The sequence below is a fragment of the Lingula anatina genome, chromosome 1, assembly GCF_051362555.1.
Source record: "Lingula anatina isolate TDL-2025a chromosome 1, LinAna3.0, whole genome shotgun sequence".
In the NCBI taxonomy this organism is placed as follows: domain Eukaryota; kingdom Metazoa; phylum Brachiopoda; class Lingulata; order Lingulida; family Lingulidae; genus Lingula; species Lingula anatina.
Genome location: NC_141767.1, coordinates 15,303,726 through 15,326,259, shown reverse-complemented (window position 1 = coordinate 15,326,259; position 22,534 = coordinate 15,303,726). Strand labels below are relative to the sequence as shown.

At 34.5% G+C, this 22,534-nt stretch overlaps 2 protein-coding genes and 1 long non-coding RNA gene across 10 annotated transcripts; 1 reads left to right on the top strand and 2 right to left on the bottom strand.

The window, feature by feature from the left end:
* Nucleotides 1–1,763: 1,763 nt before the first annotated feature.
* On the bottom strand, nucleotides 1,764–18,106 carry LOC106163555 (steroid 17-alpha-hydroxylase/17,20 lyase). 5 transcript variants are annotated; one of them, XM_087004540.1, is made up of 12 exons: nucleotides 16,300–16,817; nucleotides 6,709–6,874; nucleotides 6,375–6,455; nucleotides 5,571–5,678; nucleotides 5,318–5,411; nucleotides 4,810–4,965; nucleotides 4,284–4,495; nucleotides 3,718–3,846; nucleotides 3,323–3,427; nucleotides 2,977–3,108; nucleotides 2,476–2,696; nucleotides 1,764–1,955 (listed from the first exon to the last, which is right to left on the bottom strand). In XM_087004540.1, exons 2-12 carry the CDS (start codon nucleotides 6,857–6,859, stop codon nucleotides 1,827–1,829), a joined length of 1,518 nt encoding a protein of 505 aa, XP_086860666.1. In that variant the 5' UTR covers nucleotides 6,860–6,874; nucleotides 16,300–16,817; the 3' UTR covers nucleotides 1,764–1,826. The 5 variants fall into 5 exon arrangements, with proteins under 5 accessions (XP_086860666.1, XP_013396632.2, XP_013396634.2 ...); XM_013541178.3 differs by lacking the exon at nucleotides 16,300–16,817 and adding an exon at nucleotides 7,434–7,769; XM_013541180.3 differs by lacking the exon at nucleotides 16,300–16,817 and adding an exon at nucleotides 7,494–7,769.
* On the bottom strand, nucleotides 8,930–18,043 carry LOC106163554 (steroid 17-alpha-hydroxylase/17,20 lyase). Of its 4 annotated transcripts, none has more exons than XM_087004448.1 (12): nucleotides 18,025–18,043; nucleotides 15,494–15,734; nucleotides 15,219–15,299; nucleotides 14,308–14,415; nucleotides 13,654–13,747; nucleotides 13,160–13,315; nucleotides 12,595–12,806; nucleotides 12,068–12,199; nucleotides 11,658–11,762; nucleotides 11,095–11,226; nucleotides 10,670–10,890; nucleotides 8,930–10,188 (listed from the first exon to the last, which is right to left on the bottom strand). In XM_087004448.1, exons 2-12 carry the CDS (start codon nucleotides 15,717–15,719, stop codon nucleotides 10,060–10,062), a joined length of 1,596 nt encoding a protein of 531 aa, XP_086860574.1. In that variant the 5' UTR covers nucleotides 15,720–15,734; nucleotides 18,025–18,043; the 3' UTR covers nucleotides 8,930–10,059. The 4 variants fall into 4 exon arrangements, with proteins under 4 accessions (XP_086860574.1, XP_086860571.1, XP_086860585.1 ...); XM_087004445.1 differs by lacking the exon at nucleotides 18,025–18,043 and adding an exon at nucleotides 16,293–16,397; XM_087004459.1 differs by lacking the exon at nucleotides 18,025–18,043 and adding an exon at nucleotides 16,293–16,397 and having other exon boundaries at nucleotides 15,569–15,734.
* A 1,737-nt stretch (nucleotides 18,107–19,843) lies between the features above and the next one.
* Nucleotides 19,844–22,515, top strand: LOC147764009 (uncharacterized). The gene is made up of 3 exons (XR_015332866.1): nucleotides 19,844–20,052; nucleotides 20,276–20,526; nucleotides 20,686–22,515. It is a non-coding gene; the product is annotated as an uncharacterized LOC147764009 (long non-coding RNA).
* The last annotated feature ends 19 nt before the right edge of the window (nucleotides 22,516–22,534 follow it).

The following is a 22,534-nucleotide window of genomic DNA, read 5'->3' as shown; positions in this document are numbered from 1 at the left end:
TGTTGGTAATATCGAAGGAAACTAGAATCGAATTTTCATTGATATTTTTTGGCAAGTTGTTAAGGAAGTCCACCGTGTCCCTTATGTAGCTTTTCACTTCTTTCGTAAAGGGTTTTAATAAAATGTCTAGAAAATTGCTAAGTCTGTGAGTTTCGCATGCTGGCCCAGCTATAATTGGACGCATTTTTAAATCACTCGTATCATTGACTTCTACGTAGGTCGACTTTGTTGTCTTGCATGCTTTATTGATGCATTCGCTTTTATGTATTTTAGGGAGTCCATAGAAATTGCTCACTTTGTATTCAAAATTTGTGAGATAGTCACGTTCCTTATCTAGTAGGCCTTTCCCATGTAGCGTTAAAAGATTGTTTAACTTGTGCATAGTGGTTTCGGGGTGATATGTCGTAATTTGTCCATAGTATGATTCGTCATCTAAGATATTCAGACATAATTTTTCATAAGTGTGGGTATCCATAATCACTACAGCACTGCCTTTGTCTGCTTCTTTGATAATTATGTCATTGTCATTTCTGAGTGTATTGAGAGTTTTCCATTGTTCTTTATTAAAATTTCCTTTTACAGGTTGAGTTTTTATCTGATCCGTTGGGAATTTTGATATATGGTTTATATATAAGTCTAATGCTGCATTCCTTCCTCTGTTTGGTGTAAAAGAACTTTTATTGCGGACAATCGATTCATCAGTACTTTCTTTGTCTTTATAAAACTCCGCTAAGCGTAGCCGTCTGCAAAAATTTGAAATATCCTGTTTAAGTTCTTCATGATTGGGGTTTTTGGGTGTGGGTGTGAATTTTAATCCTTTCTCTAGTATACTTATTTCAGTTTGTGACAATTTTTTCTTTGATAGGTTTATCACTTTCGGATTTATTATTGTTGAGTCGAGCGTTTTTTCCTGGCTGGTTTCCCTTGACCATTCCCTAAAAAATGGCCTTTTTGTCGGTTTGGTCTCACTGTTGATTGGATTTGTCGGTTTCCTTTGTTCGTGCTGGGGTGATATGGTATAAAGGAAGTTGGATTATATTGTTGTCTCCCATGCACGCTGTTTTGTTCAGCCTGATAAAAAGGTCTTCTAGATGCATCTGGATAAGTTTGATTCTGTATCGCTACCTTTTGATATTTACTTTGTCGGTGAAAGATTTTGTGTTTGCTAGGTGTTGAGTCCCTTATTTTAAAGAAGGGGTTTTTTCCTTTGAACATTTCTTGAAATTTCATTTGATAGTTCTCTAACCATCCTTCTGTTTTGAGCCATCTGTTTATCGATTTTTGCTCTTCTGCAAGGCATTCCTCTTGCCATAATTTATTGAGGGTGTCCAGGGTGTTATTCTTTGAATTTTCTTGCAGAAATTGTCTCATTTCTCGATCGACATTTCTCCGACATAGAATGACCGTTCACAGACAACAAATAAGACAACCTAAATATCAGTGCACGTCTGTGAGTGGGCACATTAGGGAATGCTCTATGAACAAAAACAAGGATTTTACGGTATTCCCATTTTATAAATTCACCAGGGAAACAACCCAAACAGAAAGGGAAATAAAAGAAAATCTATTCATTAATAAGTATAAACCTACATTGAATAGATAAAAGCATTGGTAAAAGTAACAATTAAACACTCATTGTTAAAGACGTCACATTTAAGCCTTTATGACATCACCTAGTAACAAATAAACAAAACCCCCTGAAGAAAGAAAGAAACCGGTCGGGGCAAGAAAGTTGCTGTTCTTCTTTTTCTTTTATTATATATATGTGTATATATATATATATATACATATATATATATATTTATTTCATAGTATAATATGTAATTCTAGCCTTTCCTCTTTTCAATAACCAGTTTCTGACGTTTACAGTGGCAGTCAATGATTTTATCTGCAGGTTCGAAGTCTCCTGTAACATTGGGTGGAAAGCTCACTTTGAAGTCCCGGAAAAACAAAGCCTGATGAAACAAAAAACAAACAGTCAAATCATGTCAATAATCCTCAAAATTAAGACAAAGGGGATATTATCAACACCGAAGACATCATTTAAGTGGTTTTGATTGATTTTTGATTACTTTTTCTGAATGCTAAATGTCAATCAAATTTTACTCAAACATGCAAACTATTGTGAAAATATGTCCATACACTTTTTCTGGACCATTTATAATGTATTTTGTTTTGAATGCAGTATTCATCTCTTTTCATCATGATCCTGCCAAAATGATGTTAAATTTGGATGTTTTTGGCATGTAATGTAGGTCAGATATTTAAAATATGGTGTATCTAGGTTAAAAAGTTCAATTCTGACATAAAAATCTACCCATGCTTTAATAATGAAGTAATTTCTATTTAAAGATGTAACAAAAAGAACAATGGTATTGTTGGAGGGGGGGGGGGGGGGGGGGTGAGGGGGGTGAAAAAGTCCTAGATTATGTTTTACAATTTTTTTTAAATTTCATTTATCCAATGGGTACACACCATGATCATCATTATGTCAGATCTGGCCAGGGCTTCCCCAAGACACTTTCTCTTCCCACTGGAGAATGGAAGCCAAATCTTAGAATCCACATGTATGTTGCCATGTTCATCTAAGAACCTTTCTGGTCTGAATTCTTCTGGTGAATCCCAGTTAGCGGGATCATGGTGTATTCCCCATATGTTTGGAGTGACAATTGTTCCCTTCGGCAAATCGTATTCTCCTTAAAGAAATAATATATACATTCTGTTCATGGATACATCACTTCAACTTTTGAGATTAAAGCTACACAATATTACATCTACAAGTCAATCATGTGATCAATGACAATAGATGAAAAATTAAATTTGATGAGATAAAATATTACATGTACATGTACGTGTATGTCTCACAGTGAGCAAAACGTTCTTTTTTAAAAATGATGTCCTTTTTAAAATTCCAAACACTTATACAAGATAAACTGAAAAGATACACAAATATTGCAGTAATTCAAACTGACATACTCAGTTTTGTATCTTGCAGGACTTTGTGAAAAAGAGACATTGGGACCACTGGCCTCAGTCTCATAACTTCATGCAAAACAGCATCGCAGTATGTTAACTTGGATTTGCTTTTGAGAAGGTCATCACTGTCTCCTGTTATAGAAACAAAGGTACAAAAAAATGGCATCAAAACTTAGATCATGAACAGCACAATTATATGCCACTGGTGCTTTAAAAACTGATTTGTCAAAAATATCAAAAACTTCCATGAGAATGATTTTAATAAAAATTTTATGATTTTCATAAAAGTTCATACAAATTTTAACAAATTTTGTACATTTTATTGAATTTACTTCTAAGCATTCACCTAAAACATCCAATATTTCATTGTGCATCTTTTCCTGAACATCTGGATAAGCTGCTGTATACATAAGTGTCCATTTCAGGGTTTCTGAGGAGGTTTCTGTTCCAGCTAAATAATAATAATAATGACAACAATTTATTTCTATATGGCATTTCTATTAAAATCTCAATGGGTGTTCAATTATGAGCTTAATGTTACAATTTATTAACCGCTTAAATGACAAATTAAGAAGTAAAAATTACAAATTAAAAAGCCAATGATAAAAATTACAGGTTGCTCATTCTAAAACTGAGATTGAAATACATAAATGATATCTAAAGAAAGAGTAACATGTAATAACAAAGTTAGTTAATCCATCAAAACTATTTACTCTCATTGTGAGAATTTCAAATTCATACCAAAAAACACATCTAATACAGTCTGCACAACATGTGTGTCTGTCAGCAAGTTCTTAGTATCTTCACCTCCCTCTTCTTCAGACTCTTTCTGTGCTAAAAGCAGCTGATCCATTAGGTCACGTGGAGCATCTATATCAAAAGGTACAGTGATCTTTTATCAAAGTTGAACACAATTAATAGATCATATTCTCCGAAACAATGTTGTTAGCATTGCATACAAATGTTGATTCAGAAGATCTGAAATGAGATGACTTCATGTTATAGAGTACATTTTCATGGGCAACTAAAAAGTACAAATTTTGAAAAAGTAATGGGGGGGAGGGCACAAAAATTTCAAATTATATACGGTATCTGTCCACAAACAAAGTAAACTGGTATTACATGTACAACCTTACTATCCAGACTCAAAGGTAAATTGTTTGCACATACTGTACTATAAAATAAATAATAATAATAATAAACAAATGTTTCTAAAAAGTAATACTGAAGTACTTTTCTAAGAAATGGAGTGGGCTTTGAAAATGGTACCCAAGGACATTAAAACACCTACAGAAAACATGGATTACCTGGATCAAAAGTTGCCTTGTGCTCTTTCAGTTTCTTATAGGCTAATCCATGCAATTCCTTGACACACTCTTTATATGCAGCTACTCTTTTTATTGGTGCATGCTCCAGCAGAGGTAGCAAATCTGGTGGTAGAAAACTTTGGAAGAAATCTTCCACCAGCAAGGTTAGTAATTTTCTCCACTGAAGAAACTCGGGGTCATCAATTTTGTAGCTAAAAAATAACAACAATGCTGTAAATAAAATTGGTATTATACTGTGACAGATGTGCCTCTTGAATGAAAACATATTTTTAGGATATTTACTGAGCAGGATTGTTTTTATTAATAGTATTTTTTAACCTGCTGGTACTGGTAAATATAAAAAAGATAAGTTACTTAAAGGTCATTTTACCAACAGTTTTGCTTTATAAATCCAAATTGTACCAACACTTTGGGACAGGACATACCCTAGATTAAGAAAAGATTTCAGACATTAAATTTCAATAATATTTTGCTACATAAAGATTTAAGTCTTTAAAGTTCTTACCTTTTCCCAAATGCCATTCTACAGATAATATTGTACAACATTAAATGGATGTACTCCCCAAAGTAAAAAGGTTCTTTCTCTTTCTCCAATAAAGCTGCCACATCACTGTAGGAGGACTTCAATAGTTGCTCCAGCTTAGTCCCCATGGTGTATGTCCTGCAAAACCATTAAAATACATGTATAACGATATACAAATTTTTATATACTCATTCATCAAAATTTTACAATAGTATGTGGACCAAATGGTACTTACATAAAAAAACAGTGGAAAAAAACGAATTGGTAATAAATGTTACATTTCCTCATATATACTTTGAAAAGAAAATGGGAAGTTTTTAACCTTAACAATCATACTTAAATTTCTTAAGAACTTTATATTAACTTAATGGATAAACATTTTTACCTCTTAGGAACTGATTTATGACACAAGAGACAATGAAAACCCCATTTCATCAAATAGCTTTATTCTTGGTCTTCTGAGCAATAAGCTATACAGAAGTACATGTACCTGATAGCTTTAAGTGCCAATTTTCTTTGAAGCTTCCATGTTGGACCAAAGTCACCAACTGCTATATCTTTAAACCCTTCAGAGATGTAGCCAACTGTAAGAAAAGGATTATAAATTTTCAATAAATAAGCTTGGGCCAAATTCACCAAATGCTATATTTCTGAACCATTCAGTGCACTTAATCGACTGTAAGAAAAGGATAACCTTCAACAAGGTAAAATTATGTCAAATATTGCATTTCTCAAGGTCTTACATGACCAAATAGTTGTGTCTCTTCCTGCCATTATTTCTTTCTTCTCTACGAAGGCTTCATGAACCACATCTGCAGAGTTCAAAATGACAAGCTTATCCAGTACCAACCCTGAAAAGAAAGGATAACATTTTTAAAGTTATAATACATATAAAGCAAGTGTGGATGCCCAATAAGGCATATTAACCACTTCCACTATTTTCTTATATGACTAAAATAAAGTTGACATGTCAAGTCATTCATCCAAATAATCCCAAATTTTGCCAAAAAAACCCCAGCTTTTTTGGTCGTAAATTGACCTCAGGTTATGTATCCTTCCCTCCAGTTAGTTGAAGTCCCTTAAATGGCGTATGGCTGCACGCACATTGCATAATCACTCTCGCTCACCTCCTTTATAATGATATATATGAATGTAAAGCTGGGCCCAAAATTGCATACTTATTTAAATGAGCCTGCTGAGGGATATATAATATATACAGTGTAGCACAGAAAGAAAGCAGAAAAATATCTATTCAAATATCAGTGTTTGGGAAATATGAAATGATGCCCTTTGGTATTTTTCTAAATTATACTAATTGAAACTATATGGTAACATTTGGTTGGATTTTATGGCAAAATTTTGACTTTGAATGCATCTTTAAACAGCTGATAAGACCAAATTATTATCGATACAACTGTCAAGAAAGTAAAGAACTAATTTGTCATGATGTCAACTGCATAGTCTTATGCTATTTTTAAAAAGGCATTAATAATATTATATTTTAACCTAATAAATAAATAAATAAATAAATATGTTACATAACTTGCCTAAGCTAATTGTTGTCATTTCACCATATGTTTTTGCCAGTTCTTCACACACCTTGAACAGTCTAACATCCTTATTGAGAGCTGGAAGAAAATTAAAACAAGACACTTTTTTTATAATGTTTTAAAAGTACAACTAAAAATTACTTTCAAAACTAAAGGATATTGATAGGCTAATATGATGTAACTTAAAACTAATTTTAAGGTGGCAAAAGGTACCATACATCTCACCTTTTCTACCACATACTTGTAAACATGCTCACTGGCACAATCCACTGAAATTGCCCCACCCCACCCCCAGATATAAGAAAGTACACTGTAAGGTTAAGCAATTTACCAAAAATGCTTCCAAGAAAAGGCACTTGCATGGGTCCAGGTGGTAGATTTCCCTTCCTCCGTCTTAGATACACCATGGCTAGAAGAAATGCCAGGCTGGCAACAACTACCGTCTTCACATCTAGACCAATCACGTAATCTACTATTTCCATCTTTTGTTAATATACCTGGTAAATATAAAAATGTTGAGCATGTGACATTTACCTAATAACAAAAACCAATAAGGTCATATCAATATTTTTCTTATATGTTCTTATATTCAATGTAAATTTATACATATGTAGACTTTATGATACACACCATCCTTAAAATTAATTAAATTAATTGCCCTGTTAAAAAAAACTGTAGAAGATGCAATTAAGTTGTATTGTGCAAATTAAAAATGCATAGCAAACACATTAAATAGTTTACATGATACAAACACATGGATCCTCCTGTGTAACAAGCTTAGTTAGTACAACTGAACCATCGCTCGTCTGTCAACTAGATCAGCCAATGTCTCTAAAAACCACATAAACCACTGAATATACCTCACTAGTCTACCACAACGCAATCAAGGTCTTGGTGACACGCATGCGTAATTTAACTGACCTTCGGGTGCATGTTTTCTACCGTTTAATATCAGAGCTACACTGTGCACAGGTACAATACTGAGAATAACTATGAATAACGTACTTGTTTTAGAACAAATAATAATAAAATATGACTCTAACCAAGTTAACGTACCTCTGACCTAGTCTAAAATTTCAACAGATGTTTAAAACGCTGGTAATGTGTCTTTGATACCTTATTTCTAGTAGATTGTAACGATGACGCGAAAATGTATCAGTTCCTCGTGGTGCATTAGTCCTTAGACTAAAAGTTCGCTTATTAAGGCTTGGATTTTCATAGATGATATCACGACCACGGCATATGAAGTCATCAACTGAAATTAAAAAGAGGAATCGAGCCGAAAGAATGATGCAAAAATGCTCATGGTTTCCCCAGACGACTCACAGGCACGACTATGGGCGCCGTCGATTTGTCAACAGATGACGATGCAGTAGGCCTAATATTGTTGACATGGCGTTCATCTGGTTCAAGTGTACCTGCACTTAAAGGGCCTACCAATATTGTGGGTCAGACTATATATAAAAAGGAGAGCAAATGTTTAAGGGGTTTAACTGCACTAACTGCGGCGACATTCCACTCTCCCATATTAGGCCTACTTGAAGAGGGTGAACCATGATTTTGCTGATTTTTAGGCGCCTCTTCCTTCTACAGTATAGGATGGCGGAATGATTTTAATATTTTACCGTCTTACCCCCACCCCCCCCCACCCCCCTCTATTTAGACCCACCTATGCCTGATATAATATAGGCTTATCCTTTGCAGACTTTTATGTCATTTGAGTCTTTTGTGAAGGAAGCCAAGACTTAATTGTTTCTGAAATCGAACTTCTAAAATGCACTCTACAATCAAGGAGTTATAACTGTTATAACTCCTTGCTACAATATACCTTGAAACCCAAATAACACATAAGGTTAAACCCTCTTTACACTGGACGGCGTCCTTTCTGCGTCCTTTGTGCGACCATGAAACTGGCCAGGACGACGTTGGACACTCAAAGAACGCACAGTGATCGTTAAGGTCGCACACAGATCATTCAAGCATCTTACGGGTGACATCACAATTGGCATTTAATTGGGGGTAAAAACTGAAAAAATCGTTTTCTCTAATTTTTCCTTTACCTTACAGCACCCATGATCACCTTATCAACGCTGATTCCATAACATCATTTTGTACTCTAAAACCCTGCCAGATTTTATCGTCGACAAAGTTAAATAATGCCTTTGTTCAATGAAAATATGTAATTAAGAGCTCATAACTCCATAACAAAAGCATTTAAACCAAAATGACTGCACGGGATTGTAGCTCATACACTCGTGGTCAATGCTGCAAATTTTCGTGATAAAATCTTGTTCAGGGATGAAGTTACGCCCCATAACGATTGCTACGTGTCTTACCTCAAAATAGAAGTGTTAAATTGGCGATTAAAGCTTTGAATTAACTATGCTTTTAAATTGCAACGAGAGATATAAAAGCCGATATCTTACATTTTCGTGGGTTTTTTTATTGTTTTAAATCAGCACAAAATAGATGCATTATTGTCAAATTATAGATGCAGGAAAAAACCTCATTTTTGGTATCTGGATGATAATAAAAGGTAACAACACCCTAAAGAGATGTATTAGATTTGAACTTTACTTTCTTGAATGTATTATATATCTTTTAAGAACACATTATATTGTATATATATTTTTGACATTCTTATAAATATATACAGTATAACGACTGAGTCTCGACAATGTTTCTGAGATCATACACAGCAGACTTAGTAGTACACATTAAAGATGTCATTAATTATGTACTATATTCTCCAAAGTTTTAAATCTCATTCTATAACCTTTGATGGTATATGTCATTATTTTTTACATTAAATTCTATATCTATGTGTGTTTACATTTGCACATGATCCATCAATCCTGTTATTGTTTATTGGTACTTATGTGATAATCAAAGTTTTAATGGCACCCAAGTGATTTATATAGGCCCGATGGTGAAATTGCACCAAAATATTTGTTAATGTATTTATTTCTTTGCAAAAAATTAAATGGATATACTGTGAACTGTCATTACTTAACATGTTACTCCAAGACCCCCGGAGTGTCACAGTTGGTGGCTTAAAGGAAAAACTGCATGGTAAACATGTCATATTGTGTACATGATTTAATGTAGGCCTACTGATGTGTTTCTTAATAAAATAGAAGGTACTAAACAGGGTGTCTTAATAGAATAAAATGTAAGCATTCCAAAAAATCCACTAAATGAAGGACTATATATGGTTTGAAATATATGAAATATGTTATGTCTAAAGTTCTGCCTAGGAAAATCAGGTTAGTAGTCAGTTGCTCCTTTGGTGCCAGTTCTTTCGGTTCCTTTGTGTCCTGCTCCACCATGTATTGTCTTGATATTTACACTTCAAGTTCTTGTACTTTACAAATGTCATGTATCGCAGTTACCAACATGGTAATAACAATTTAATCGAGTGCCATAGCGGTGGTTAGATTTAGTCAAGTATTTCCACAATTATCAATAAAAGATTGGAACATGGTGTATCAACATGTTACTCCATCCAATATCCATAGCTGTTTTATAGCAATTTTTTTAATGGTTATTATATTCATATTTATACATTTAGATGTAAATGGAGACCATGATCTGATATTAATAAAAAAGATTTAATATAAAATTATTCATGTCCTGGAATACTCATACAGTATTATATATGTTATTGTGTGTGTGTGTAAATCTAGCCTTTCCTCTTTTCAATAACCAGTTTCTGACGTTTACAGTGGCAGTCAATGATTTTATCTGCTGGTTCGAAGTCTCCTGTAACATTGGGTGGAAAGCTCACTTTGAAGTCCCGGAAAAACAAAGCCTGATGAAACAAAAAACAAACAGTCAAATCATGTCAATAATCATCAAAATCAAGACAAAGGGAATATTATCAACACCAAAGACGTCGTTAAAAAGGTTTTCCTGAATCAAATTTTATTAAAACATGAAAACTATTGTAAAAATATGTCCATAAATATTCTGGAACATTTAAAATGTATTTTGTTTTGAATGCAATATTCATTTCTATCTCTTTTCATCATGATCCTGCCAAAATGATGTTAAATTCTGATGTTTTTGGCATGTAATGTAGGTCAGATATTTAAAATATGGTGTATTTAGGTTAAAAAATTCAATTCTGACACAAAAATCTACCCATGATTTTTTTCAGTAAAGTAATTTCTATTTAAAGATAAATGTAACAAAAAGAACGGTAGTATTTCTGGAGGAGGGGGGGGGGGGTGAAGATGTCCTAGATACTGTTGTGCAATCAAAAAAATTTCATTTATCCAAAGGGTACACACCATGATCATCATTATGTCAGATCTGGCCAGGGCTTCCCCAAGACATTTTCTCTTCCCACTGGAGAATGGAAGCCATATCTTAGAATCCACATGTATGTTGCCATGTTCATCTAAGAACCTTTCTGGTCTGAATTCTTCTGGTGAATCCCAGTTTGCGGGATCATGGTGTATTCCCCATATGTTTGGAGTGACAATTGTTCCCTTCGGCAAATAATACTTTCCTTGAAGAAATAATGAATACTGTACATCAAATGATCAAGAACAATTGATAAAAAAATTAATTTGATTAATTGAAATGTAATGGCTCCCAGGTAAGCAAAACATGTTTAGTCTTTTAAAAAATGATTTTTTTAATCTTTAACTTTAATTATACATATATATTAAAGATACACCAAAAAGTTTTCCTAGATCGCCAGTAGACTTACCCAGTTTTGTATCTTGCAGGACTTTGTGAAACAGAGACATTGGGACTGCTGGCCTCAGTCTCATCACTTCATGCAAAACAGCATCACAGTATGTTAACTTGGGTTTGCTTTTGAGAAGGTCATCACTGCCTCCTGTTATAGAAACAAAGATACAGCAAAAAATTGGTACATGTATCAAAAATAAAACTTTGAATGGCACATGCTATTGTAGAAGCAGCAACTGGTACATGATATACTGGTGGCATGGGATAAATGTTTGCTGTAAAAACTGATTGGTAGAAAAATATAGACAAATTCCATGAAAATGATTTTAATCCTGTTCTTTGACACTTTTTTCTGCAAGACCAATGTCAACTTCACCTTGATAATTATTCATATAATTTTTGCACAATTTATTCTTTATTTCAGTTGTCAAAATTGATATTCGTAACTATTTCTTGGTGCAATGAGATTTTGTCAGATTTTTTTACCATTCACATATGTAACTACACTATGGTAATATGTTAGAACAATTTTCCCTATTTCAATACAAATAATTTTCCAATTTGCCTTAAACCAATCACCTAAAACATCCAATATTTCATTGTGCATCTTTTCCTGAACATCTGGATGAGCTGCTGTATACATAAGTATCCATTTCAGAGTTTCTGAAGAGGTTTCTGTTCCAGCTAAATAATAATAATAACAATAATTTATTTGTATATAGAATTCCAATTAAAATCTCAATGGATGTTTAATTAAAAGCTAAATATAGCAATTTATGAACAGCTCAAATGACAAATTAGAAAGTAAAAATGACAAATTAAAGAGTCAATGATAAAAATTACAGGTTGCTTATTCAAATTCTAAAATTGAGATTGAAATACATAAATAATATCTAAATTTTCCCCTAGTGAAAGAGTAACATGTAATTAGAAAGTTAGTTATTCCATCAAAACTATCTTCTCTCATAATGAGGATCTTAAATTCATACCAAAAAACACATCTAATACAGTCTGCACAACATGTGTGTCTGTCAGCAAGTTCTTAGTATCTTCACCTCCCTCCTCTTCAGACTCTTTCTGTGCTAAAAGCAGCTGGTCCATTAGGTCACGTGGAGCAGCATCTGTACATCAAAAGGAACAGGAATCATTTATCAAAGTTGAACAAAATCAGTATGTCATATTCTCCAAAACAATTTTCTGTATTGCATACATTCAGTTCTGAAAGTGAGATGACTTCACATCAGAGAGAACATTTTCATGGGCAACTGAAAAAGTACACATCTTGAAAAAATAGAACAAAGAATGAGTGAAGCAAACAAGAAATTTAAGAAATTACCACATAATACAGGTGGAATAAAAAACTCAACTAAACTCAAAAGTAAATTGTTTGCACATACTGTACTATATAAAAAAAAACAAATGTTTCTAAAAAGCAATATACTGGAGTACTGAAATAGAATGGACATTTGAAATGGTGCCTAAGGACATTAAAACACCTAAAGAAAACATGAATTACCTGGATCAAAAGTTGCCTTGTGCTCATTTAATTTCTTATAGACTATTCCATGCAATTCCTTGACACTCTTTTTAAACGAAGCTACTCTTTTTATTGGTGCATGCTCCAGCAGAGGTAGCAAATCTGGTGGTAGAAAACTTTGAAAATAATCTTCGACCATCAAGGTTAGTAATTTTCTCCACTGAAGAAACTCCGGGTCATCAATTTTGTAGCTAAAAAATCACAACAATTAATCAAATTGGTATTTGAATGTGTGTTTGTTGTGCCTCTTAAATGGAAACATATTTTTAAGATATTTACTGAGAAGGATAGTTTTCATAAATAGTATATTTTTAACCTAGTAATGCTGGTGAATTTTACTCTTCAGACTGAAAAGATTAGTAATCAGGAAATCAATTTACCAACAGTCTTGCTTTATAAATGGAAATTGTACCAACAATTCTGGATAGGATATACCCTTTATTAATGCAAAATTGCAGAAATTTAGTTTCAATAATATTTTTGCTATATATATATGTCACAATGAAAGTCTTTGAGGTGCATTAACTGTTATTACTGTTCTTACCTTTTTCCAAATGCCATTCTACAGATAATGTTATACAACATTAAATGCATGTACTCCCCAAAGTAAAAAGGTTCTTTCTCTTTCTCCAATAAAGCTGCCACATCACTGTAGGAGGACTTCAATAGTTGCTCCAACTTAGTCCCCATGGCATATGTCCTGCAAAACCATTAAAATACAGCTATCTACCAATATTCTCATTCATCATTCTGCACACAATGTTAACAGTATATGGCATTAATATAAATATGTGGAAAAAAATATTATGTAACAAATGTAGTATTTTCTCATAAACTTTGAAAAGAAAAAGCAAAGTTTTGAACCTAAACAAACAAAGTCAAATTTCTTGAGAACTTTACAGGAACTTAACAGAAAACATGTTTATCTCTTCAGAACTGATGTACAATGTATGGCACAAGAGACAATGAAAACCCCATTTCATCAAATAGCTTTATTCTTGGTCTTCTGAGTCATAAGCTATACAGAAGTACATGTACCTGATAGCTTTAAGTGCCAATTTTCTTTGAAGCTTCCAGCTTGGACCAAAGTCACCAAATGCTATATCTTTAAATCCTTCAGTAAAGAAGCCAACTGTAAGAAAAAGATAATAAATTATCAATAAATATCAGCTTCCATATTGGACCAAATTCACCAAATACTTTATCTTCAAAACCTTCAGTAAGGTTAATCAACTGTAAGAAAAGGAAAAAAAGATTATCAGCTATAAAAACCACATTGCTTGTAATTAATATGAAATTGACTGAACAAAGTTCACAATAGCCACTTTAGTCATTTTGACTGTAGAAGTTGTGGACAATAAGGCTGGTTTGATAAGAGTTTTATACAGATTGTAAGTATCAACTACCAGTATACAGATAAAATTAATGCACATTCCCAAATTTTTTTGTCCACTGTTATAAACCAGTATACTAAAGTAGTGCTACCAAACTGGACACATTTAATTTGAAGTTATGCATTCAACTCTCTGCTTCAAAACACCCTTCAATATTAAGTGCTATATGATGGAGATCAGACCCATGACCTCGTATCCCTGAGGTGACCTCCAGCTACAATATTAGCCATGATCAGTTACATGTACCTTCAGCAAGGTAAAATTACATCAAATAATTGTACTTTTTACAAATACTTACATGACCAAATACTTGTATCTCTTCCTGCCAGTATTTCTTTCTTCTCTACAAAAGCTTCATGAACCACGTCTGCAGAGTTCAAAACAACAAGATTCTCCAGTGCCAACCCTGAAAAGAAAGGATAACATTTTAAAAGTTATAATACATATAAAGCAAGTGTGGATGCCGATAAGGTATATAAACCACTTCCACTAGTTTCTTATATGACGAAAATAAAGTCGACATGCCATGTCATTAACAAAATTAATCCCCTGTTCTGCCCCCCTCCCAAAGTTTCAAAACAACACCTGCTTCAAATTTTTGGTTGTAAATTTATTTCAAACTATTTATCCATTCCTCCAGTTTATTAAAGTCCCATAAATGACATACAGTAGCACTGCACGTGCATTGCATAATCATCACTCTCACTCCTCTCCCACATAATAAATTATTGTAAAGCCACACACACACACACACACACACACACACACACATAGCACGTAAAGAAAACAGAAAATATCTGTTCAAATATCATTTTGTGGAAATATGAATGATGCCCTTTAATATTTCTCTAAATTAAACAATTTAAAACTATATGGTGGCACTGGGTCAGATTTTGTGGTAAAAATATGACTTTAAATGCATCTTTAAACAGCTGATACATGTAAGACCAAACTTGATGGACCAAATTTGATGCAATGTACATTGTTCAATTTTTGAGAAAGTTCCCTCCCATCTCAAGTTATATTAAGAATTTGTCTGTCATGATGTCAATTGCATAGTATTAGTTATATGCTATTTTACAAAAAGATATTAATTAGATTAGTTTTGACTATCCCAATAAATATGAATAATAATAATAATATAATAAATAAATAAATAATAAATAAAAGAATAATAATTAAATATGAATAGTTTGTAACTTGACTTGCCTAAGCTAACTGTTGTCATTTCACCATATGTTTTTGCCAGTTCTTCACACACCTTGAACAGTCTAACATCCTTATTGAGAGCTGCAAAAAAAAATTAAGCAAGAATTTTGATAAGCACGCTGTAAAATTATGCCAAACTCTTCTCTAAGAACAGCTCAATCATTTTAAAATCTACAGGATATATGTGTATAATAAGGCTAAAACTATAATTTTATGGTGGCAAAAAGTACCACATATCACATCTTTTCTACTACATGTAGCTGCCTCATACTTACATATACTTGCACAATCCACTGAAATTGCCCCACCCCTCCCCCCGATATAAGGAAGTATTAGGTTAAGCAATTTACCGAAAATGCTTCCAAGAAAAGGCACTTGCATGGGTCCAGGTGGTAGATTTCCCTTCCTTTGTCTTAGATACACCATGGCTAGAAGAAATGCCAGGCTGGCAACAACTGCCGTCTTCACATCTAGACCAATCACGTAATCTACTATTTCCATCTTTTGTTAATATACCTGGTAAATATAAAAATGTTGAGCATGTGACATTTACCTAATAACAAAATCAATGGTACCATATTAATATTTCTTTCTGGCAAGTGTTCCCATATTCAATGTAAATACATGTAGACTTAAAGATACACAACAGCCTTAACAAGTTATATATTGGGCAAATTTAAAATGTAGATCTATATGGCTTATTTGACACACACACACACACATACTAGATCCCTCTGTACCGTGTAACAGGCAATAACAGTTGATGCAAATGAACTGTCAATTTGATCAGCCAATGTTTCTAAAAACCACAAAATCTACTTTAATTTAACACACTTGTCAACCACAATGCAACTCAAATGCCCTAGCTATCAAGTCTACCACGGTTTACTCAAGATCACGGTCTAGGTGACACGCACGCGCGATTTAACTGACCTACAGGTGTATGGTTTCTATATATCGTTCAATTTAGCCAATTTGCTACACAGGTATAATACTAATAAAAGCCATGAATAACGTACTACTACATCTACATTGACAAATAATAATAACATGACTTTAGACAAATAAACGTACCTCTGACCTCATGTAAAATTTCCACAGACAATAAAAAGGCGTTGGTAAAATGCCTTTGACACCTCCTGTAAAGCTGTAGGCCAACTCTTACTGGTATATGTACTGAGTTTTTTATCAGTTCCCGCAGTCGTGCTGCATTAGTCCTAAAACTAAAAGTTCGCTTATAAAGGCCTGAACTTTCAAGAGATGATATCACGACCACGGCATATGAAGTCACCAACTGGACTTAAAAAGAGGAAACGAGCCGAAAGAGTGACGCAAATGTTTTTGTTTACCCCAGACGACTCATAGGCACGATGGACGCTGTCCACGTATTAACAAATGACGATGCAGTAGTGTTGACTTTTGTACGGCTTCTTTCCGGTTCTAGTGTACCTGCACTAACCGGGCAAAGGGCCTACCCTCTACCAGGGCCGCAGTTATTATTGTGGACATTTTTTGCTGAGAGCCAAAATGACTATTTATCTATAGACATATCTGTGAATATCTGTGGAAGATCAATCTGTCGCCCTGGTAGTAGATGGTACAAAAGGCCTACCAATTGTGGGTCAGACTATGTTAAAGGGATAATAACTCTTCGTATGAGATCTATATTTCACAATAAAAACACTGTGAATAACTCATAGAAATATAGTATATTCTGTTTTACCACAAAAACGGCAGTTATAGCTATTATTCTGATGTCTGAGCTTGTCTTTAGACCACGTGACCTCCATTGATGGCTATACTCTGTTAAAATCTCTTAAGAGATTTTAACAAAAAACCAAACTTTTTAGAAAAAAACCAGGGACTAACTTTGAATGTAAAAATGGATTCATAAACCATTGGTAAGTATGGGAAAATTGTTGTTTACTCCAGGAAAATTCATTTTTTGGCCGAAACGAAGAGTTATTATCCCTTTAAGGGGTTTAATTGTGATGTCTTAAAGTGCGGCGACATTCCACTCCCCCTTATTAGATCTTAATTACTTAATGGGAGTGGGTGAACCATGATTTAGCTGATTTTGTGGGTCTCTTCTTTCCATATTTAAGCATGTGGGCGGGACAATGATTTAAATATTTTACCATTTTACCCCCCCCCCCCTTCCATTTGGACCCGCCTTTGTCTGATAAAGGCCCTGCCGGTAGGTATGGAAGCCGACTGGTGTCATGTTAAAAAATTATCTCGAAATTTCGAGATAATATTTTTTTGTCCAAATTTCAATTACTACCTCAAAATTGCGAGATAATAATTTTTTAACATGACACCAGACGGCTTCCGTAGGTAGGCCTATCCTTCGCAGACTGATAGGAATCGCTAAGCCGTTAGCTAGGGGGCCAGAACGCACGGTGCAACCTCTGTAATGTTACCATCCAGTGCAGCGGCGGAACGTCCAACATATCAAAACATTAACGCTGTCGTAAAATAAACTTACCTTTAAGAACAATTATTTGCCTCTCAAAATGCCGAAAATGGCGTTTAAAATGGTTAAAAATTTCAAAATTTCCTGGTGGAGCATGCCTCGGACCCCCCTCCCCCAGGAAGCTCGCGGCTCTACCGCTCGCTATCGGGCCTTCGGTCCTCCATGGGACACCCGAACACTGGTTCAGGTACAGGTTCAGGTCCAGACCTGGACTTAAACCTCTGAACCGGTACCTGTACCTGATGTTATGTTTAGGTACGCAGACCATTCTGCTTATTGAACGTTAGGCCTATCATTTGGTACGGTACGTACGTTACAATGTAGGCCTACCTGGTATGTGTATTTTTAAAAACTCCATGCAGAATAAAAACCACAGGCATTTACCACGTAACCCCATTGTCACATCCCAGTTGACACTTCTGACGTTTTGATGACTAATTTGCATAAGAAATAAGTTGCACATCGCAGTGTGAGCTGTCTTCCCAAACGCTCACTTGGCAGTTGGACACGGTCTGGTATTAATAGACTACTAGGCACACAGTGTGCAGGGCCGTAGCCTCCGGGGAGGCAGGGGGGGGGGGGCAGCTCCCCTGGGATTTGAGGCAAAAAAAAAAAAAAAAAAAAAAACACTCGCAAAGGTAAAAAAAAAATTGCAAAGTTGGTATCAATTCTGTGAGAAAATGCACTCATGGCCACTAGACAATCATTCAACAATCTGTTTACAAAGGTGTACTGTTTTTAGCCAACTCAGTGTCATGCCAAAAAGCTCACCCTCCCTTAGGGAGCTATCCCCCAGGCTGTTATCAGGTTATTGTTTACCCTGACTTTTAAACAGTGAAAATGCACCAGAATGCAGTATTATACATACAGTTTTTTTAAAAATTTTCCACACCGTGGGAGGGGGACACCCCCCTCCCACACCCTCCCACACCCTCCCCCGTCGAGGGCTTTGCCCCCTCGTGTCCGTTACTGCCCCCTTGGCATTTTGCTCAGGCTACGGCCCTGGTGTGTGTGTGTTGCAGTCCCGAGGTCGAGCTTTTCTAAGACCTATGTAATGCAGAAGCAAATACGAACATGTCTGTGAGTATGACTTTTTCTCCAATAATTACTGTTATTAAATACTAAAGGCGCAGACGAATGAAAGAATATTTACGACAAATATTTTTGATACGAGTCCTTGTAAATGTACATGTGTGTCATTCAGAATGGTTGAAATTATTGGTTCGTAACTTATAGTGCTTTGGGACCCCAAATGTATGATTGATTCTGTCTTTTTAAGGCGTCATTCCTCTTTTATTGATTTTTATTTTAAAATTTTTATTATTCGAGTTTTTATAAGTAATTTGTTCAGTTGAAACTTTTGTGTATGTAGCGCTACTTTGAGAAATAAATTATCACTTTTGTTGATATTGTACAGGCGGAAGGTAAAATATAGGTGCACTGCATTTCCTATATTCTTCGAAGAGAATATGTAAATGTGATCTTTTGAGCTTCTCTGAAATGCAAATATATTAATGGATGTGGTACAGGGGAAATAACTCCACCGCCCCAAATGGAACGAGTTGTGTTATCAATGTTTCTTGCTAAAGCAAGAGGTCTCAAATATTTATATCATCACGCCAATTCTATTATATATATCCGCTCCTCTGTGTTATTACATGCATTATCTGTATGTTAAGTCTTTCCGTTTAGTCTTAAGTTTTAAACATTATTTTCTCTTTTCAGAAGCTCAGCCAGATTCTGCACAACATGCGCCTATTACGCCTAGCCTTTGTTTTACACCCATGAACCCCACGCTTCTTCGTGCACCTATTACACGAAAACTGAATTAATACTTTTCAAATTCGTCGTTTTCCGTTTTATTATAAAATTGCCGATAATAGTAATGATAAAGGGAATTGATATGAAAATAATGTGTTTTTGTGGTAGCTGAAGTTCTCTATTATTGAATTAGTTCTAAAAACAATAAAAAATATGTATACAGTATTTTGTAAATAATGGAATATGAGCATTTAAGCTGTTATCAAAACTAAAAGTAAATATCTTAATGTTTCCACCATCAGATATAGATTAAATTTGTATAAATTTACATTCCTGCTTTTTCAGAAATTTTACATATAATTTTCTTGTTCTAAAGCAAAATGGAACCAATGGGGAATACCCGCTTTAAGGGTCTGCCGCTAGATGGCGTGGGGGTGAAAGCAGTCCTTCTTAAATCTCGCAGAATCTTGCTCACGGTTTTACACCAGAGTTTAACATGGAGCGTGTGCACGCGTCGCTGACAGTGAACCAACTCAAACGCAATTTACTTGAATGTGGTGCCATAACATCTGGATGAAAATGTGAATTGACTGAAAGGTATGTGTTTTCTTTTCATTTAGTGCTTGAAAAACACGAATGCTAACTATTTTCCTTGAAAAAAACCGAACATTAGTCGAGGTGTGTGTGTCAAATCTGACATGTTATGTACATGTAGACTACTGTAAGTACGAGTAGGCCTACGCTCATATTTTGTTTTAGTAGCACGAAAGACGAAGATTGTGTATACTTAGTAAATGTACTTATTTATTTTCTTTATAAGGTTACCCAAAGAAGGCCCATATATTGGGGGCAAAGCCTGAAACTGTCGATTTCAGGACCCCAGGACAGCCAGCTTCAAGAGCAGGATAAAATGATTACTTCAGGAATCTTACCCGTCACTTCACATCAGCGGCAAAGATTGATGTAGCCACCAGTTATGCCTACCCTAAAGCTGACTTACAGGCGGCTGTGATGGACAACAACTATTGCCAAGTGCCATGAAAACAATAATGCATGGATAGAGGGAATGATGTAAGTGAAAACAGAGGTCTAATATTAAGAATCAGGCCCAAATATGAGAAAGAATTATCAAACTAGGTGATGTCTGACTTCATAGAAATATAATATTGTATGTTAACTATTTAATGCTGTAACCATCTACCATGCTTTAATGGGATATGAATATTTCAGGTTGAGGAACAAACAGCGAAGGACACTGAGCATAGCAAGTTATAACAAGGAAAGAGCGCAATCTGACACAAGGAGAGACAATGGCAGATCACTGCTTCCAGGTTTGGAGAGATAATTGCAGCCACAGAGAAGAAGTATATAAACAAACTGTATGAATCATTGTTGTGTCCAAAACCATTGTAGACACATGACAGTTGGACCCGGACCTGATTTCCCCTTTTTGGAATGTGTATCTCGTGCACGAATCTGGGCCTAAAGAAAACCCGCGAATACTATACTAAGTTAGAAGGCCAGATGTTCATTACAAATCGCCCATTCTGCTATTTTGTTGTGTTTACATTCAAAGATCTGTTTGTGGGGTTGATTCATTCTGACGCTGGATATTTTTCTACATGTATTTTGCCCAGAATAACTTTTTTTAATGAAAAACACTATAGGAAGTATGTGTCAACTAGTTTATAGAAAGTACCCCTGTATGAGATGGTTTTAGCTGCAATCATAATTTGAAGTGCAATTTTAAAAAATGTTTTAACTAAAATGAAATAATTTGGTGGTGCTATATTCTTTACAAAAAGTACTTATGTGTTTATGCTGTTTTTAATAATATTTAACTGTAATGAAAAAAAAAACCTATGATGCTATTTTGTAAAGTATTTTTAGTGGGATGAAATAAATTGCTAGTTGTATTTACAGCAAATAATTTGGTTTTTCTGCTTTTTAAAGAATTTTCAAAGTGATGACATAATGTGGTGGTTCTATTCAAGTAAAATAATTCATAAGTACTATTTTGTGAAAAGGAACAAAAAACTGTGTTAATTTGTAAAATGTTTGCTTTCTTTAATTTTTATTTCTTAAACTGTTACAAAAAGTTTTCCATACCTACAGTAATCCATTGGCTGAGAAATTGCAGCTATATATTCCGGAAAGTTATAGCACAAATAAATTATCTAAGCATAACATGGTTTCATGGTTTTTACTATGGACTGAATAATTATTTTGTTTAAATTAAATATTTGGTTTTGCTGCTTTTTAATGAATTTTCAGAGCGATGAAATAATATGGTGTTTCTACTCAAGTAAAACAATTCAGAAGTGCTATTTTGTAAAAAAAAAGAACAAAAACTGTTCATTTATAAAATGTTTTCTTTCTTTAAATTTTATTTCTTAAACTGTTACAAAAAGATTTCCAAACATGCATTATTCCATTGGCTGAGAAATTGCATCTATACATGAACAAATAAATTATCTAACTATACCTAGTTTTATGATTCTTACGAGGTACTGAATAATGATTTTAAATAAAAATAATTATTTAATTAACATTACCGGTCATGCTCAATACATCAATAAAAAAGGATATTACTTAATAACACAACCTTATGCGGGTAGTAGGCTACCGGCACTTATATATATTTACTGACAACTCTTCTGAAATTACGGACATAAGAAAACGCACTAAGGGCACTTTCTTGCTATGGAGCTCTCTTTCCAAAACTTTATAAGTTTTGCCAAGATCAATTAACCTTTTTACGTGTATTCTTTTTGAGGCAACTCGTCTATCTTTAGGGGCCTAATTACTGTGCCTGGGTCAAGTTGTAACTGTCCCTTTAACATGGAAGGTGTGTTGACATGGGCAACCCTTCACTTCAAACGAAACCCTGAATCCTCAAGAAAATAATGCCCACCTTGCCGACTTTGACATTCAGGTACACAACAATACTGAGGCATGTTTATTAAGGCCAGTACCACAGTCCAACGTATACAATATCCAACATGGCGACTGTGGAAGGACTGAATTCACACTAGCGACACCTGGCGCCAAGCGGGCTGGTATTCCTCATTCGTTTGTT

Excerpts from the sequence above, each read along its gene's own strand:
- LOC106163554 (XM_087004448.1), bottom strand. The coding sequence starts at position 15,719 with ATGGAAATAGTAGATTACGTGATTGGTCTAGATGTGAAGACGGCAGTT. Across the intron at positions 13,316-13,653 it reads TTGGCACTTAAAGCTATCAG|GACATATGCCATGGGGACTA; the intron begins GTACATGTACTT and ends ATGGTTTTGCAG. Across the intron at positions 11,227-11,657 it reads TGAAATATTGGATGTTTTAG|GAGGCAGTGATGACCTTCTC; the intron begins GTGATTGGTTTA and ends TTTCTATAACAG.
- LOC106163555 (XM_087004540.1), bottom strand. The coding sequence starts at position 6,859 with ATGGAAATAGTAGATTACGTGATTGGTCTAGATGTGAAGACGGTAGTT. Across the intron at positions 3,847-4,283 it reads CAAGGCAACTTTTGATCCAG|ATGCTCCACGTGACCTAATG; the intron begins GTAATCCATGTT and ends CTTTTGATATAG. Across the intron at positions 3,428-3,717 it reads TGTATTAGATGTGTTTTTTG|CTGGAACAGAAACCTCCTCA; the intron begins GTATGAATTTGA and ends ATTATTATTTAG.